A 19,932-nucleotide genomic window follows, 5' to 3' on the forward strand; every position below is an offset into this window, starting at 1 on the left:
TACTTTTTCCTTGGCCATTCCCACAAGAAGGCTGCTCCTTCAGGCTGGATCCCAGATGGAAGACAATGTGGAGCAGAGCTGAACCATGACACAGAGTTCATGACACAGATATGTAGCATGAACAGGAGTTGCAAGCCACTGGGATTCGCAAGTTGTTTGATACTGTGACACTCTTACCCTAAAATGTTTGAGACAGCATCTTCAGTTAAAATGGATATCATCATTATTTTAACATCTACATTTGTAAAATCAAGTTTGAGTCTTAGAAAAACAAACAAAATGAGCCGGGTGCAGTGGCTCATGCCTGTAATTCCAGCACCTTGGGAGGCTAAGGCAGGTGGATCACAAGGTCAGGAGTTCGAGACCAGCCTGACCACCATGGTGAAACCCCCATCTCTACTAAAAATACAAAAATTAGCCAGGCGTGGTGGCACGCACCTGTAATCCCAGCTACTCAGGAGGCTGAGGCAGGAGAATCGCTTGAATCCGGGAGGCAGAGGTTGCAGTGAGCTGAGATCGCACCACTGAACTCCAGCCTGGGTGACAGAGCGAGATTCCATCTCAAAAAAAAAAGAAAAGAAAAAGAAAAATTAACAAAATGATAAAATATATATGAAAATTAACACAAAGAAACTAGAGAATGTAAATATGGCAATAATAAGGATCAACATGCTTGCTATGACTGAGCTTCAAGCCAATATGCTTTTTAGTAATAGAGTGAAAAACAAATCATATACCGATTATTCAGAGGAAGCTAAACTCTCCCTCGCAGTAAATTAAAGGAATTTCTCATGACAGACCCTGTGTAAATAAAATCTACATAAACAACAATCAATCAATAAAAGCTATATAAACAACATCATCAATATTTTTATTGAAGTTTTGGACTCCAGTAACATTAAGATGTAACACAGTGAATAATGTAACACAGTGAAAGTTATATCCTATTCACTTGTTTAAGGTGGTCCAAGGATGTAGTTTCTAGTAATATGGTTTTATCAAGATCAGAGTTGAGATCACTAACGGAAGTTAAAAGATTATTTGTATCTTGTATGAGCTGACGTATTTACCAGTAATCTCAGCCTGGTTCTTGGTAGGAAGTGGATGCATTCTTTCTTCATTTCATAAGTATTTCATAATCACCTGCAGCATGTCAGGTATTCTGATTATTCAAGTACCAGAGATTCATTGGTCAGCAAGGTTGATAAGGTTCCTGCTCTTACAGAGCTTACATTCTCTTGGAGCAGATAGACAATAAAAAGAAGAATTTCAGATTATTATAAATTCTGTTAACAGATATGGAGCTATTCAGAGTTTCCATTTTTTCTTGTGTCATGCTTACATGTGATTTTAAGAAATTTTTTCATTTTACCCGTGTTGTTATATTTATTGGCATAAAGTTGTTCAAAATGTCCTTTACTTTGCTTTTAATGCTCATATCATCTGTACTGATGCCCCTCTTTTTGTTTATGAGGGCTTAGCAGTAATTTTTGTTTCTCTCTGTTTCATGAGAAGTCTGCCTAGGAGTTTATCAATTTTACTAATCTTTGCAAAGAACCACATTTTGACACTATTTTCTTTATTGCATGTTTGCTTTTTATTTCACTGATTTCAGCTCTTTTCTTTATTATACCCTTCCTTCTACTTTGAAGATGATACGCTGTTCGTTTACTAGATGGAACCTTGGAGCATTGATTTTTCAACCTTGCTCCTTTTCTAATGTCTACATTTAAAGGTATAATTTGTTCTGCATCCCAGACATTTTATCTATTAGACTTTCATTACTTCATATATAACAACATATATATAGAGTTCAGTTTAAATACCTTCTAATTTTCAGTATGATTTCTTCTTTGACCTTTGGGTTATGAACTGAGTTGCCCAATTTCCAAATATATCTTTCTTTATTGTTCTGTGGTTTAATTCTATTGTGGTGAGAGAACACATTTTTCATTATTTCAGTCCTTTGAAATTTGTCGAGAAGGACTTTATGGCCCAGAATATGGTACACAGTTGTTAGGTGTAGTGTTCCATGTAAGTCAGTTAGATTAACTTGGCTAATAATGTTATTCAAATCTATATCCTCACTGATAATTTTTGTCTATTTGTTTGATCATCACTGAGAGTGTTTTAAGATCTCTACCTATGATTGTAGATTTGTATGTCTGCTTTTTTAGTTCTGTCCATTTTTTCTGTATATGTTTTGAAACCATACTATTAGGTACATTTGGGACTATTACATTTTCCTATTGAATTTACCTCTTTATCATTATGAAACGTTCCTTTTTTCTCTTATAATTTTTATCTTAAAGTCAATTTTGTCTGATATTAACCTATAATAACATTTATTTAATATTTGGATGATACATCTTTATGCATCATTTCACTTTCAACCTACCTGTGTCCTAATACTTGTTAAGTATCTTTTCTGTATAAAATACTTGGGACCAGAAGTGTTTTGGATTTTTTATATTTTTGAATTTGGGAATATTTGCATTATAATTGCCAGTTGAGCATCCCTAATCTGAAAATTGGAAATCAGAAATGCTCCAATGAGCATTTCCTTTGAGCATCACATCAGCACTCAAAAAGTTTTGGATTTCGGAACATTTTAGATTTCAAGTTTTTGGATTAGGGTTACTCAACTTATATTTACAGTGTGCCTTTTAAAAATGAATATAATTGCGTTTTTTTGCCGTTATTGTTCAGTTCAATTTGAAAAATCTCTTTTATTAGGAATGATTAGATCATTTACATTTAATGTGGTAACTGATAGTTGGGGTTATATCAATAGTATTGACTATTTGTCTTATTTATTTTGTATTTGTCTTACATATTTTTTGTTCCTTTAGTCCTCAATTCTTGCTTTATTTTTATTAACTTAGTATTACATTTTCTGCTACATTAGCACTGTAGTAATAGTTTTCATATTATTCTTTGAGTATTCCCTAGAGATTACAACCTGCATCCTTTACTTTTATAGTCTACCTTACATTTTGTATTTTACTGCTTCCTGAACAAAGAAAGAAACTTGGAGCAGTTTAAATAATCAATAGATTTTAAATAATTTTTATATTTTAGATCTTGTCACATATTTACTCTTTCCAATGCTCTTTCTTTCTGAAGTTCAGTGCTTCCAAATGAAATCATTTTCCTTTAGTCTGAAGCACTTTTAGTATTTTTTTATAGTTCAGATCTGCTGGCAACTAGTTCCCAGTTTTTGTCTGAAAATATCTTTTTTAGGCTTTTTTTTTCTTTTCTTTTATTACTCTAAAGATGTCGCTACGTTGTATTCTGGCTTCCAGAGTTTGTATGGCAAAGTCTACTGTCAATTTTATTGCTCCTTTGAAAGTAATGTATCTTTTTTCTCTGGCTGATTTTAAAAGATTTTCCACTGTGTTTTTGGATTTTGGTAACATGTTTTGGCATTTAGACTATAATTATCTTATTTTATCCTGCTTGAGTTTTGCTGAGCTTCTTGGATCTGTGGGTTGATGTTTTCATCAGTTTTGAAATGTTTTTATCCATTATATCTCACATATTTCTTGTGCTCCATATTCTCTTTCTTCTCTTTCCGGGGCTACAGTGATACATAGGTTAGACCATTTAACTGTGTCTCCTCTGTTTCTTATGCTTTATTGTGTGTGTGTGTGTTTTTTTTCTTTTTTCTTTTTTTTTCTATATCTCTGCTTCAGTTTAGATACCTTCTATTGACATAGAAGGTAGTTCACCAAAACTGTTTTTCCACTTTGTTGAATTAACTTGTAAGCCCATACACTGAGTTCTTGTTTTCAGGTATTGTATGTTTTGGTGCTAGATTATGTGATTTCTTTGATTCTGATTCTCTTTTGCAGTTGTTTATATCTTTTATCCATTTTATCTTTTTCTCTATATTCTTTACCATATTTGTCATAATTATCTTAAAGTCCTTGTCTATAAACTCCAGTATCCGAATTATCTGTAGGTCAGCTTTTCTTGTCTGTGTTTACTCTTGTTTATTGGTCACAACTTCCTGGCTCTTTGCATGTCTCATATTTCTCTATTGTATCCCAGACATTTTGTATTAAAAAATTTTTGAGACTTGGAGATGATTTTATTTTCACTCACAGAGATTTTCCCTTTCCTCTGTTAGCCAGATAGGGTAAGAAGCTGATTACCTCAACAAATGCAGTTGAGTCGGGTTGGGTCTGGGTTTTTGTTTTCATTGACCTTGTCTGTTTCTATTTTGTCTCTGCTTGTTAGCTGTGACCCTCTTGAACTTCTAATTGATAGGCAGGCAGATTTCTATCTTCTTATCCATTAAATACTGTGGGATATTTCGTATCTGTCCTTAGGAGTTTTGTGTTTAGCTCTTTATTCTCCACAATTTGATAGATTTCTTTTTTCTTTTTCTTTTTTTTTTCTTTATTTTATTATTATTATTTTTTTGAGACAGTCTTTCTCTGTTGCCCAGGAGGGCAGTGGTATAATCTTGGCTCACTGCAACCTCCACCTCCAGGGTTCAAGTGATTTGCCTGCCTCAGCCTTCCAAGTAGCTGGGACTAGGGGCACACACCACCATGCCTGGCTAATTTTTATATTTTTAGTAGAAATAGGATTTCACCATGTTGTCCAGGCTGGTCTTGAACTCCTGACCTCAAGTGATCCACCTACCTTGGCCTCCCAAAGGGCTGGGAGCCAGTGTGCCCAGCCCAAAATGTGGTAAATTTCTTAAAGGGGAGACTTTTTTCCTGTGGTTGTTGTAGACTCCTTTCCCTAGTGGGACTTTTCTCCTAAACACTCAGGAGATTTCACTCTGTCATCCCAGCTCTACTCCATGCCCTAGCCTCCTGTACAACTCAGCATTCAACGAATGTCCTGTGAAGAAAACAGCCACACATTTGGGACTCTTCCAGGTTTCATTCTGTCATGCCAAACCACGCAATTATCAAGAAATCCACTAGTTTTTCTTTTCCTTGGTAAAGTTTAAAATAGACAGAGTTTTTCTGCCCATGCCAAGCCCAAGCCTAATCTTAGGATCAGAATCAGCAAATGCCCCCATGAAAGACAACGGCAATTCAGCTCATCTTGGAAGACCACTTCCCTCTTTGGAATTTATTTCAGTGATTTTTTTGTTGCTTCCATAGATCTCCAGTGTCCGCAAAAATGTGTTTTTGATATGTGTTCTTATTTCCCCCTAGTTACTGAAACAGGAGTGATGGCTCCCAAGTAGACGACTACGTCTTACTTGGAAACACAAGTTTTCCCCCTCACATTTAATATTTGTCCACAATATAAATGGCTATGTAGGTTCCCAACATTTGTATAATATTTTGTTCCATATTATACTTTATAGTATTATTGGACATTTAGAGTAATTTTTCATCTTGTAACAAATGCCCTTGTAATGAAACTTCTGATTACATGTTTAATATTTTTTCATGGTATAAATTTGCAAATGTATAATTGTTTTGTTAAGAGGTATACATAGTTTTAAAAAATTTCTATAGTTGGCTGGGTGCAGTGGCTCACACCTGTCATTCCAGCACTTTGGGAGGCCAAGGTGGGCGGATCATCTGAGGTCTGGAGTTCAAGACCAGCCTGACAAACATGGAGAAACCCTGTCTCTACTGAAAAAAAAAAAACCCAAAAATTTAGCCGGGCATGGTGGCACATGCCTGTAATCCCAGCTACTCGGGAAGCTGAGGCAGGAGAATTGCTTGACCCCTGGAGGCAGAGGTTGCAGTGAGCTGAGATCGTGTCATTGTACTCCAGCCTGAGCAACAGGAGTTTTCAAAAAAACAAACAAACAAAAATTCTGTAGTTTTGATATTGGCAATTTTCTGCCAAGAATACTGTACTTCTTTGCTTTTACAGTATGGGAGAATTCCCACTTCCTGCAGTGGTATACTAATGATATATGACAGGATTTTATTTCTTTTGTAATATACCTACATGCTCTTTTAAGCTCCAGAAAACATTAAGACTTTTTCCTCAATACGGTATTCAATTTAGTCTCATGGATGGAGGGGAGCTTGAGAAAAATGTGAATTATTAATTTTATTGGTATTTATATTTTCATTTAAAATACAAAAATATATATTGTTTGTGGCAACAGAAAAACAGATATAAACCCAAATATTCATTTGGGTTGGTTCTGGCATATAGGAGATATTCGCCAATATTTATTGATTGATTTTCATATGTCTTCATTTTTGCCTCTTCCTTTTCATATCTTTAAGAGAGACTTTTCATGTTCTTTGGTTTCAGGGAAAATGCAATAATGTATTTAATGAAAAATATTATGTATCTTGATATGAATTGGTAGAAAGGGAAGTGTCTACTTCTTTCTTCTCCTAAATCCTTTTTGTTGGGACACTATACTTGCCTCTGAACAAAGACAAAGAACTTTGAGACTTATGTTAGTCTAAGACTTGTAAGTTGACCTGTAAGTTGTGACTTGCCTTGATATAGTTTTGAATATCTGTAGTCTAGGTGTATATCCTTTCATTTTAGAATGGAAACATGTATACTTCTGGAAACATTAAAATATGCTTTTTAATCACCTATAGTGATGCAGTGGTACCTTTTTTTTATTCCATAGGTACATAACTATCAGAGCCAACTAGTTAAGATTCATAGTTATTTTTGCTTCCATTCAGAGATGCTTGTTCTACTTAAAGAGCAAGACCTTTAAAAAAGAGACATGGTCCTCAATATTCAGAAAAATGTATTTTTTGTTTTCATTTGATGTTTAATTTATTTTAAATTATGGAAAATTTTGAGTATGTATAAAAGCCAAGAATATACATGTATTGTGCCTACAATATACACTATTGTACTTATCACTATGTTTAGTATTCCTGTCTTTTATTTACACAGTTATGACTTAGGTGAGAATGCTTTTATCTTGGAATTATAATGTATTTCTTCCCACGTAACCTTTTTTGGTATCATCAAATGGTCATTTGTTAGATATTTAGTTCTTATATTTTCTTCAGCATGATTTTTTTAAACATAAAAGTTTCATTTTTCATGCATTGGCCTCAGGCAGTTCCTCTTAGTCACTAGGGCATTTATTTTATTTTTCTGATTTTACATACCCCTAAGTGAAATTATATTGACTATCATTATCTGTTTAATGATGCATGTAAGGAAACCCTTAAATGTATTCTAGGAAGTAATACCTTGAAAATAAAGTAAATCTCCAAACACTGAAGTCCTTTTAAATATTGAAGTGTTTTCAAAGGTTGATACTCAGTTTTATGCATATTCAGAAAAGTCTTTTTATAACTCTCTGAGCCAAAATTAGTATGTAGAGACACAATCTCTGCTTTTCTTAATTTCATCCTATAATTGACATTATTTCATTTTTATATCATTCTTATGGAATTGATCATTTCAGTATGTTACCTCCTCAGTGCTCTGTATATTTTTAAGAGTTTTTAAAAACTATTTTAAAAAATATGTGCAGGGTTCTCATTTTTAAATGTTTATTGCACACCCACACACACACACACACACCCCCTGAATGATGGCTTCCAAGTAGACGGCTACATTTTACTTGGAAACACTAGTTTTCTTCTGACTTTTAACATGCTTCCACAACATAAATGACTACATTGCTTTCTAACATTTGGAATATATGTTATTTCATATTACACTGTATAATATTGGATATTTAGAGTAATTTTTCATCTTGTAACAAGTGCCCTTGTAACTAAATTTTCACATTCACATACTTCTGGTAGATGATTGAAGACAGGATTTTTTAAAAGACTAGGGTTACTAGGTAGGTTGAGGGTGAGCTAAGTGGGGGAAAGCAATAGAACTGTGGACAAAGATAAGCAGTTTCTGAAGCGTTAAGTGCTAATAACACACCAGATTCTGGGGTGAAGGCCAGTGCAATATTTTTACTTGCTCAGGCATTGGAGTTATACAAACAGAAGCTATTACACACCCAGGGTTTCATGACTGAGAAAGTTAACTTGTACATTTGTGGTTTTTTTATAGGTTCAAAAAGGCATTTGAATCTGAGCCAACACTACAGTCAGGAATTAATTATGCGGTCCTCCTCCTGGCAGCTGGGCACCAGTTTGAATCTTCCTTTGAGCTCCGGAAAGTTGGTAATTATAACTTGATATTTTACATGGAAATCAAGAAACTAGACCCAACTTGGTGCAAAGAAAAAGAATCCTGAATAGATAAATTTTTTGCTTTCTGTCTTTTCATACTTCCTAAAGGGGGAAAAAAAAGGCTTATATATCTCCTTGTTTGGTATTTCATACTATTGTACAGAATCCTGATATTAGGACATAATTCAGTTTTTAGTTTTTCTTACCTGTCTCTAAAAGCCCCCCTGGTTAATATTCTAGCTCAAACTAATATTGAGGATATGAATTCCGCATTCAGCCCCTAACTCCCAAATAATGTTAGTGTTTTGTGAGACATCAGGAATATTTCCTATTTTAGATTGTGCTTTCGTGGTGCTTTTCTTCAAAAACTTCTGCTATTTCCTTTATCTGTTTCTCAAGCACACCTGTCTCTATGATTTCACTGGTGTTGGGGGAAGAGCCTCCCAAAGCACCAGGAGCAATAGGTTAAGCAAATGGTGGTCTTGGTAGGAACTATGCTCCTAAGACCGTCTTTGAACCATAGCCATCGACAGAATGTGCTTTTGTCCCTTTTATCTGTAGACATTATCTCATCTGCTGCCTTTCCCTGGGGATTTAAAGAAGTTAGGGCATCTTAGTGAACAAATTCCGAGTGATTTTCTTGGTTTTGGCTTTGCTCACATTTTTAAAAGATTCTGGATACTGGAATCCTGTCTATGGGAATCGTATTTTGCTCTGTTGGGTGTCTAACCATCTCCTTTCAGAGAACCTTTCCAACTCTTTTAGGAGTTACTACAGACATAGAAATATTCAGTCTTATTTTTCATAGGGAAAAAATAACACGTTCAGCTTAGTGAAGCTATGAATTGTAGAAAAATTCTTTTCTTCAAAATTAAAAAAAAATATTTATTTTTAGAGACCAAGTCTCACTCTGTCACCCAGGCAAGAGTGCAGTGGTGCGATCATAGCTCACTGCAGCCTCGAATTCTTAAGCTCAAGCGATCCTCCCACCTTGGCCTCCCAAGAAGCTGGGACTGTAGGCGTGCACTGACACACCTGGCTAATTTAAAAAAAAAACTTTTTTTATAGCGACGTGGCCACACTGTGTTGCCCAGGTTGGTCTTGAACTCCTGGCTTCAAGCAGTTCTGCTGCAGCCTCCCAAAGTACTGGTATTACAGGCGTGAGCCACCGCACCTGGCCCACTTTAACTGGAGAATTTCTTTTTACTTTTCTTAAAGAGAAATGAATCCTAGACTTAATAAAAAACAACATTATTTTGGAAGAGCTCATATCTATATGTAATGTTCTGGAGAATCTTTGAAGCTAACTAAAGTCAGAATGTTTTTTTGTTTATGTTTTTAAATGCCCAGACTAAAAGAATGATAAAATATTTATTACTGTGGGATAGCAGTGGCATTAAAGGCAGAAAGGTGTGTTTGAAATAATTCTTTTTTTGTTGTTTTCTTTTGAGACATCTCACTCTGCTGCTCAGGGCACAATGGCACAATCACAGCTCACTGCAGCCTTCACCCCCAAGACTTAGGTGATCCTCCCACCTCAGCCTCCCGGGTAGCTAAGGCTACAGGCATGTACCACCACACCGGGATAATTTTTTCGTATTTTTTGTAAAGATGAGGTTTTGCCATGTTGCCCAGGCTGGCTTAGATTGTGCTTTCCTGGTGCTTTTTTCAAAAACCTGTGCTATTTTATTTATTTATTTATTTTTAAGGCTAGGTCTCACTCTGTCACCCAGGCCAGAGTGCACTGGCATGATCATGGCTCCCTGCAATCTCAACCTCCTGAGCTCAAGAGATCCTTCCACCTGGGTCTCCCAAGGTGCTAGGATTACAGGTTTGAGCCACCTTGCCCAGCCTGAAATAACTCTTTTGATTGGTTCAATGAAATCAGAGAAGGTACATTGCAATTTGTACTTTTCAGAAATTATAATAAAATTTTGTGTCTAAGACTAAATTAAAAACTCTATACTAGCCAAAACCCCTATATCAGTATTCTAAAAATATTTTTATTGCTCTTTTGTTGCTTTTTTCATTGTTTTTATTGATATACAATAGATAGATATTTTTTCAGTATATATGTTCTATTTTGGTACAGTCCTACATTTATTGTTCTGTTCTTTAACTCAAGGTGAGGTTTTGTTGAAGCCTCTAAATTATTGCAGGAATTGACACTGATTTGCGTATGTAGGCAGAGCAATGACAATGGTTTGAAAATGTACTTATTCTAAATTTCATTTTGAAGGTAAATACTTATTAAGATGGTCAGAACTCTGAGGTCTGAGGAAGTGTGATTAATATGTAAAAGAAACATGTTAATTTTTTTCAGGAAGAACTCACTTGTAATACATGTTGAACAAACATTTGAAAACATATAAAGTTAGTTTAAAATTTTAGAAATTGCATAACATATACAGACTTAAAATATGGCCTAACTGAATTTTTAGCTATCGTGAGAACTGTTTTAGGCTTCTAAAGTCCTTCAATAATGAAAACATAGTTAAAACTCAAATTATACTGATCAACATAGATTGAGCTAAAGTTAATTTTTATATGGTAAGAGGATTACATGGATTTTCAAGGAAAGACAGGTTGGCTAAATAAATTGGTAGTTTAATATAATAATGATGTTAATTGATAGTATATAATAAAAATGAGACAACATACTTGGCATATTTTAAAGATACGTATAGTTTCATTCTTTCTTTAAATTCTCCAATCAGCTTTTCCAGTAATTTATATCTCCCATTCCTCCTGTTGGCCTCTGCAAACATACAAGTTATTCTGAATTATTGAGTTCTTATAATAATCAGACTTTTACTTATGAAATCCCTTCTTTAGATGCTTTTTGAAATTTTGATTTATTTATAAAGGGTAAACAATTAAAAATTAAGATGAGCACTCAATATGAAGCTAAATGTATTATCTTAAGATCTCAAATGTAATACAGAAATGATTCTTAACTGTCATGCTCTGTTGCCCAAAGACTCTTAATTCTAGTTGTGTGTTTGTTTGTGATTATGACTAATTGCTTCATGGATCTGTGTTTTACTTTTCCAGTTTTTGAAGAATCATTGATGCTTAGGCTATTTAGAGCTAGGATTTAAAAACACAGAGCCATATCCTACATCTTCCTGTTTTCACCTTCACAAGCCTTAAAAATAATATTTGAACTTTAGCTAAATACAAGATGATGCTTCCATCTTCTGTGGAATTTTCCCACTGTGAGACATTTTATGGGTGAGAGTCAGACTTAGAGGTTTGAGTCTCCAACAGTAATGATGATATAGTAAAAGAACACTATGTTTGGAATTCAGACAAACCACTATTTAAATATCATTTTCAGTAAGCGTTAAAAAATATTGAATATAAAATATATATTACTGTACATAAAAATCCATGAGTCAATAGAGATAATCAAGGAAAAATAATCAAAACAAAATCTATCACCAACCACTGAAAAACTCCTTTGTCACCTATGGAAGTGACCAACTTTTCAGAAAATTAGAAGTTATAAGGAAAGAAGTAAGTACATTTCTTTCCTCTTTCAGAAATACTGTAGTTCATCCCATTGAAGAAATATAGCTCTTCTTAGGCTGGGCGTGGTGGCTCACACCTGTCGTCCCAGCACTTTGGGAGACCAAGGAGGGTGGATCACCTGAGGTCAGGAGTTCAAGACCAGCCTGAATAACATGATGAATCCCTGTTTCTACTAAAATTACAAAATTAGCTGGGTGTGGTGGCATGCTTCTGTAATTCCAGCTACTTGGGAGACTGAGGCAAAAGAATCTCTTGAACCCGAGAGATGGAAGTTGCAGTGAGCCAAGATTGCGCCACTGCACTCCAGCCTGGACGACAAGAGCGAAACTCCAACTCAAACAAAACAAAACAAAACAAAACAAAACAAAACAAAACCAAACCAAACCGCTCTTCTTGAGGTATGCTACATAGTAAATGTATTCTTCTTCCAGAGAATGTGTTCTTCAAAAGTACGCTATTATAGTTAACAAAGTAATGATAAAGCTGATAATGAGAGTGATGTTGAAATAATTGATTCTGGCAAGGATCATCAATTAGAACTAAAACCATTAAATTGAAATGCTTACTTTAAAAAATTTCATTTTACCCCTTTTACATGATACCAAAAACTGACTCATAGATAACTTGTTAGTCACAAAGGAACAAATGCACCTGTAGAATGGAGGGACCCAGCTGTCAGTGACCCATCCTTGTATCACTAATAATAGGGTAGCCAGACATGTGCCCTTAGGACTTTATTATGATGACTATGAAGTATACAGCAGTTCTTCTTTTTAGTTTTTTAACTTTTATTTTTTGAGACAGAGTCTCACTCTGTCTCCAAGGCTGGAGTGCAGTGGTGCGATCTTGGCTCACTGCAACCTCCACCTCCCAGGTTCAAGCGATTCTCATGCTGCAGCCTCCTAAGTAGCTGGGATTACAGGTGCGTGCCACCATGCCTATGTATTTTTAGTAGAGATAGGGTTTTGCCATGTTGGCCAAGCTGATCTTGAACTCGTGGCCTCAAGTGATCTGCTCACCTCGGCCTCCCAAAGTGCTGGAATGACAGGTGTGAGCCACTGCACCCGGCCAAGTGTACAGCAACTCCTGTGAAATATTCTCACCAAAAATGTTTAACTTGAATCTTAAGATCTAAAGTTCGCTTAATAGGAATCACAAGCTCTAGAGAAATAAGTTAAATAATCCCAAGAAGTTACATCAGACAGATCAGAATGTGAGAACACTAGAGCGGCAGTCCCCAGCCTTTTTAGCAATAGGGACTGGTTTTGTGGAAGACAGTTTTTCCATGGACCAGGGGCAAGGGGTGATTCAGGGATGATTCAGGTGCATTACATTTATTGTGCACTTTATTTCTATTATTACATTTCAATATACAATGAAATAATTATACAACTCTCCATAATGTAGAATCAGTGGGAGCCCTGAGCTTGTTTCCCTGCAACTAGACGGTCCCATCTGGGGCTAATGGGAGACAGTAACAGATCATCGGCATTAGGTTCTTGTAAGGAGCGCACAACCTACATCCCTTACACAGGCAGTTCACAATAGTGTTCACGCTCCTATGAGAATCTAATGCTGTTGCTGATCTGACAGGAGGCGGAGCTCAGGCAGTAACAAGAGCAATGGGGAATGGCTGTAAATACAGATGAAAAAGGCTTTTGCTCAGTTGCCTGCTACTCACCTCCTGTGTGTGGCCCCGTTCCTAACAGGCCACAGACCAGTACCTGTTCGTGGCCCTGGGATTGGGGACCCTGCACTATAGCACTCCTTGTCTTTTCAAAAAGTCAGGGTCATAAAAAAATGTGTAGAGGGATTGGTTAGATTAAAAGAGATTTAGAGGCCGGATGCAGTGGCTCATGCCTGTAATCCCAGCACTTTGGGAAGCCAACGTGGGCCTTGAGGTCTGGAGTTAGAGATTAGCCTGCCCAACATGATGAAACCCCATCTCTACTAAAAAAATACAAAATTAGCTGAGCGTGGTGGTTCACACCTGTAATTCCAGCTACTTGGGAGACTGAGACAGGAGAATTGCCTGAACCTGGGAGGTGGAGGTTGCAGTGAGCGGAGATTGCGCCACTGCACTCCAGCCTGGGCAATACAGTGAGATTCTTTCTCAAAAAAAAAAAGAGAGAGACAGATTTAGAGACATAAAAACTAAATGCAATTAATGTTCCTTGACTGGATTCCGGTTTGGAAAAACAAAAACTGTAAGAGACATTTGGGAGTCAATCCAAGAATCTGAATCAGGACTAGATGATAGATAATACCAGTGAGTTGTTTTTGTTAGGTGCAATAATGGAATAGGATATGGAGGAAAATTTTTTAGGTATATGCTGTAATATTTCAGAGTGGAATGTCGTGATATCTGCAATTTAATTTGAAATGGCTCAGCAAAAATATTCAGGGAGAGGAAGCAATAGCAAAATGTTAATGATTGTTGAAAATATGGTCATTCATTGTAGTTTTTTAATTTTGATGTATGTTTCAGATTCTTCATAATGGAAACTTAAAAAGGATCTAATCTCCACCACTTATGAGGTGTATGGCTTTAGACATGTTGCTAAACCTTTCTGGGTTTTATTTTTCCTTACCACAAAAGGGAGATAATTTCTAACTCATTGTGGTGGTGTATGGATTCAGAGAGTTAACATTTTCAATACACACAGTGCTAGGCATCTGAGTGTTCAGTAAAGTCTGCCATTTTCCACTAAAACAGCCTTGAACATAATAACAGCTGCAAGGTGATAAGACTGTGATAAAAACTAAACTGTTAAAAAATCCTCGGTGTAAGTCAACCAATTTTAATGACAACTTTGTCAGCATTTAAATTGCATAAATATGCAACTGAATCAAATAAATGGTGAACTGGTTGTTATGAGCAGAAATGACATATTGCTCATTGCTTACAAATTCAACTAAAATATTTTTAAATGGAGAAAAGTATTGATCTGGAAGGACTTGGTTAAAAAGGTACAACTGAACATCACAAATTGTGCTTTATTAATTTTTCCCTATGAATGAAGAGCCTAAAAATATTGTAGTCTGGAACCAAGTATAACAGTACTCCTGAAATTCTATCCTATGGAAAAAATCCTAAATACAAAACAAATTTTATGCACTAAGATGTTTATTTCTATATAAATTCTGTGTGGGTGTGAGAGAGAAAGAGAGAGGAAGAGAGAGAGAGAGAGAGAAAGGGAGAGAGAAAGGGGGAGAGAGAAAGAGAACAGACTTCTAAATATAAAAAAATTAGAACCATGTTCTTAACTCCATACTTAGAAGATTAATCTCTTCATGTAGAAACAAGTTTGTGCAAAGAGCATAAATGCTCATTCACAAAAGAAATACAAACATGAAAAGAGAGCCAATCTCAGTGGTTAAAAAAGACAATGTTCCTTTTCTTCCTCTGTCAGATTGGTAAAGATGAATGCACGTGATAGTCTGCCTCACTGGGAAGGCTGTGGGTAAGAGCTTATTGTCAGATGCCTCCAGTGAAAGTATAAATTGGTACAGCATTTTCTAAGGGCAATTTGGCAAAAATGCATCAACACTAAAAATGGGCATGTCTTCTGTCCCTAACAAATCCACATTTAGAACTTTATTATAAAGAAATAATTGAGCAAATACGCAAAGCTGTGTGTGCAAGAATGTTTAGAGTAATAAAAATGGCCACCCATCTGCATTTGGGTAAATAAATTGTGATATGTCCATATGCTAAAATACTAATTGCCATCAAAAATATGCATTTTATCCAAATGCTGGCTGGGTGTCACGATCATGTGATAAATATATGGCAAGGCCAAAACCAAATATCACCACCACACAATGAACTTCTGAGGTTCAAGAGTGCATCTGAAATTTTATTTTAAAACTATTATTGGATTCGTGCCTGTAATTCCAGAAATTTGGGAGGCCAAGGCGAGAGGATTGCTTGAGCCCAGGAGTTTGAGATGAGCCTGGCCCACAGAGTGAGACCCTGTCTCTACAAAAAAAAAAAAAAAAAAAAAGTAAAAACTACAAAGAAATTTAAAAATTAGCCAGTTGTGGTACCATCTGTTATCTCAGCTAGCAGGTCTAAGGCAGGAGGATCACTTGAGCCCAGGAGTTCGACTGGCATGGCGAAACCTTGTTTTTCCAGAAAAAAACCCAAAAATTAGCTAGACGTGGTGGCTCGTGCCTGTAGTCCCAGCTACCTGGGAGGCTGAGGTGGAAGGATCACTTGAGCCCAGAAATTCAAGGCTGCAGTGAGCAGTGATCATGCCACTGCACTCCAGCCTGGGCGACAGAGTGAGACCTTGTCTCAAAAACAACAACAACAAAATTATGTCCAGATAGAAGACCGTGGATGATGTCCTATGCGTGTGTAATTTTTTTTCATCTCATGAAACAGCAGTGGCAGGGCTGTTCTCTCTTTACCCTCACAAAATGTGAAGAATTCCCAAATGGACATTTTCCCTGAAATACTTGTGGTTTGAGTGGAATTATATGATAAAAAGTAACATGAAAAATTTTAAAGGTTATTTTGTTTCATTCACAGATAATTTTCAAAAAGGTAAAATCATGACTCTCCTCAAATATAAAACAGACACATATAAAATCATGACCCTCAGCAAATATAAAATATTTTACTTAACTCAACTAATATGGAAACTAGTAAGATGGAATGTCCAGTTCAAAAAATCATTTCTATTCATAGACAACAAAGAAATGTTAAGATATCTGAGTCTGCGGGCGGCGGAGCTTGCAGTGAGCTGAGATTCGGCCACTGCACTCCAGCTTGGGCGACAGAGCGAGACTCCGTCTCAAAAAAAAAAAAAAAGATATCTGAGTTTGATTGGGGAAAAAAAAGCTGTTTTATGTCCACAGGCCATAAATCTTAGGGATTCATCCATTCCACTCTACAGAAATTTGCATCTCTACTGGACAAAAATCTACAGGTTAACAAGTAAACTTCGGTACGCCTGAGGCCTTTAATAAGTGGTACATAATGAGATGAGCTAGCTTCACTTGCCCGAGACAGTCCTTGAGTGGCCTTATCCTCCCATATGATATGGAAATGATATGTCCTACCTTTTTGCTTTATTCCTAAATCTCAGATAATTTTCCCAACAATTTAATATGGTGGATGTTAGTGGTACCAAACAATGCTACAAGGACATATTCTTTTTAAGCAAACAAATACTTATAAAATGCAAAAATAATACAAGACACAGTAGAATAGAAAATATATGATGAAACATTAAGAACGTAGAAGTGCCAAAACAGTGTTGAAAAAGAACAAAGTTGGAGTATTTATATTACTGGATTTCAGGACTTTTAAGACAGTGACATAACAAGACAGTATTATCTGTCAGTCTATTTCCTTTTTTTTCTGTTTTTTCTTTTTTTTTTTAGATTTTTAAATTTTTTTTCATGAGACAGAATCTTGCTGTGTTGCCCAGGCCGGTCTAGTGCCTCTGGGCTCAAGCAATCCTCCCACCCCGGCCCTCCAAAGTGCTGGGGTTACAGGTGTGAGCCACCGTGTCCAGCATATTTCCTTATTTCTTTTATGTTTTAGGTGTGTAACTTTTTGTGTCTAAAATTATTATAGCATTTTACTCTTGCAAAATATATATACTGTATACATTTATACTTCAACTGATAGAATTTCAGCATGAAAAAGGTGAGATTTCCTTTTTAAGTTATTTAAGAATTCATGTTATAAAAAGACAAAGAAGAAGGTTACATAACAATGTTTGTATTATTGCCTTTTAATTTGTGCATATACTGACATATATACAAATTCTAGATTTATGTACATTAAAGTGACCATAGCAGTTTTCCTTGGGTTTTCAAATGAAAAGTTAATTTTCACTTTCTTCTGTGTACCTTTCTGCTTAGTCTGACTTACTATTGTTTTTTCACCCAAGCTTTTATTGTGATAAAATGTACAGAACAAAAATTTCCATTTGAAAATTTGAAGTGCACGCTTCAGTGGCATTAAGAACATTCACACTGTTATGCAGCCAACACCACTATTTACCTCCCAAACTTTTTTATCTTTTCAAATTAAAACTCTGTACCCATTAAACTATCACTCCTCATTCCCTTCTTCCCCCAGTCCCTACTAAGCTCTATTCTGCTTTCCACGTTTAGGAATTTGACTGTTATAGGTACCGCTTGTGAGTGGAATCACTCAACCTTTGTCTTTTTGTGTCTGGCTTATTTAATTTAGCATGTTTTCCAAGTTCATCTGTGGTGTAATTATATGTATCAGTGTTCCATTCCTTTTTATGACTTATTTTTATGGTGAACTGAAACCACCTTAATAATCAGAAACTTAACAAAGCTGTTTTAATCTGAAGAGAAGAATGAAAGCTTCGTTTTACTTTTTAGTGAAAACCTGGTTCTACCTGTCTGGGGTGTGTTTGTAACATTCTACTTCCTGTTTGTATTCTAGGGGTGAAGCTAAGTAGTCTTCTTGGTAAAAAGGGAAACTTGGAGAAACTCCAGAGCTACTGGGAAGTTGGATTTTTTCTGGGGGCCAGTGTCCTAGCCAACGACCACATGAGAGTCATTCAAGCATCTGAAAAGCTTTTTAAACTGAAGACACCAGCGTGGTAATAATTAGCTATTATATGTTGATACAATTATTTTTAATAAACAGCTCCATATTGTTCCCATATTGTATTTACTGAACTGACAATTAGATGATTTTATTTGCTTATAAAATAAAATGCAGAATATAGAGGAAAATTGTGATATTCATAAAATGTGTTACACATAAATTCTGACGACTTTGGACATAGGTGATGTCAGCAGGTTCCTGACTTTGCCTTTCCTGCACATTGACCAACCCACTGACCCAGGTTGGCCAGTATCACCCATGTGAATCATGCAGAGGTCACGCATTTTGCACCTGCAAATATAGCTTCTGTTCGGGGCCTGAGACCACATTTCCATTACAGCTGTTTAGACCTCTACTCCAAGCATATGCCCTTTGTTTCCTCTGTGATCTAATCTCAGTTTCGGAATTCTCATTCTTGATTTTTCTTTTCTTCTTACTTAGGATTTGACTGACACATTTGAGTATTTCCTATATATGTATGTTTTTCTAATTTCAAATTGTTCTTGGAGTACCCCCACATCTCATCCTTATCTATGTGGTAATTGGAAAAGTGGAAACAAAATTTCATCTGCATTCAGGACCACTTTGAAAAACAATGTTGGCTGGGCGTGGTGGCTCACACCTGTAATCCCAGCACTTTGGGAGGCCGAGGTGGACAGATCACTTAAGGTCAGGAGTTTGAGACCAGCCTGGACAACCGGGTGAAACCCTGTCTCTACTAAAAATACAAAAATTAGCTGGGCATGGTCGCGGATGCCTGTAATCCCAGCTACTTGGGAGGCTGAGGCAGGAGAATCACTTGAACCGAGGAGGCAGAGGTTGCAGTGAGCCGAGATCGCGCCACTGCATATCAACCTGGGTGACAGGGTGAGACTCCGTCTCAAAAGAAAAAAAAAAAAGAAAAAGAAAAAGAAAAAAAGGAAAAAGAAAAAGAATTTTTATTAGTATCACATGTAGTGATTAACCATTAGCTATAAAGACTTTAAAAGGCTAACCATGATATAGTGAAAGCCTCTTTCCAGAGCTGCTCAGAGCCCAGGCCCCTGACTCCGTGTGAAGAAGAGACCACCAAGTTAGACCCTCATGACTTTTTAAAGAATTTTCCTCATGTTCAGGTCTCCGTTAGCCAATCCTCCCCAGGGATCTTTCTAAAGATCACAGTGATCTTTCAAAAATGCACACCTGACACTTTCCCTGCACTGAAATCCTTAAATCGGTATAGTTTAATTGTTCCTCACAGCCTAAGGGATAAAGTCCATCATTTTGTCTTAGCAAACAAGATTTGCCTTTAGCCATTCCAGCCTCAGCTCTTGTCACACCCCTGGGTTTACACTGCTGTCTCTTCATACCACACTGCCGGTTTCATGCATGAGTGTCTGAGCACGTGCTGAGCATGCCTCTCACAATGCACACATTCTCCGGGGAACACTCATCCATCACACCTGCTCATAAAGCTGACCTTGACCTAGAGCCCTTCCTCACACCCAAGTCCCTTCTTTAGTGTTTCTGTCATTCTTTAGTTATGCCTCTCTTAATACTCTCTTAGTGTATGGCTTTTTAAGTTGTCTCTCTGTTTAATCATATCTCCATGGATATTTATTCTTGGTGTTATAACATCTTTTGATATTTATCCCCACAGCACTGTGTGCAGCAGTAGGCATTCAGCAAATGATACGA

At 36.3% G+C, this 19,932-nt stretch overlaps 1 protein-coding gene across 6 annotated transcripts in view; it reads left to right on the forward strand.

Moving 5' to 3' along the window:
• The window catches only part of MAP3K5 (mitogen-activated protein kinase kinase kinase 5), a 244,162-nt gene that overhangs the window by 121,056 nt on the left and 103,174 nt on the right, over positions 1–19,932 (forward strand). For all 6 annotated transcript variants that reach the window (XR_002521757.2, XM_003898125.5, XM_031667401.1 and 3 more), the window contains 2 exons: positions 7,993–8,105; positions 18,088–18,247. Coding sequence is in view for 5 of the 6 variants with exons in the window: in XM_003898125.5 (XP_003898174.1) it covers positions 7,993–8,105; positions 18,088–18,247 (273 nt within the window). In the remaining variant the exon portion in view is untranslated. The remainder of the gene's footprint in view (positions 1–7,992; positions 8,106–18,087; positions 18,248–19,932) is intronic.

The sequence above is a fragment of the Papio anubis genome, chromosome 6 (genome assembly GCF_008728515.1).
Source record: "Papio anubis isolate 15944 chromosome 6, Panubis1.0, whole genome shotgun sequence".
Lineage (NCBI taxonomy): Eukaryota > Metazoa > Chordata > Mammalia > Primates > Cercopithecidae > Papio > Papio anubis.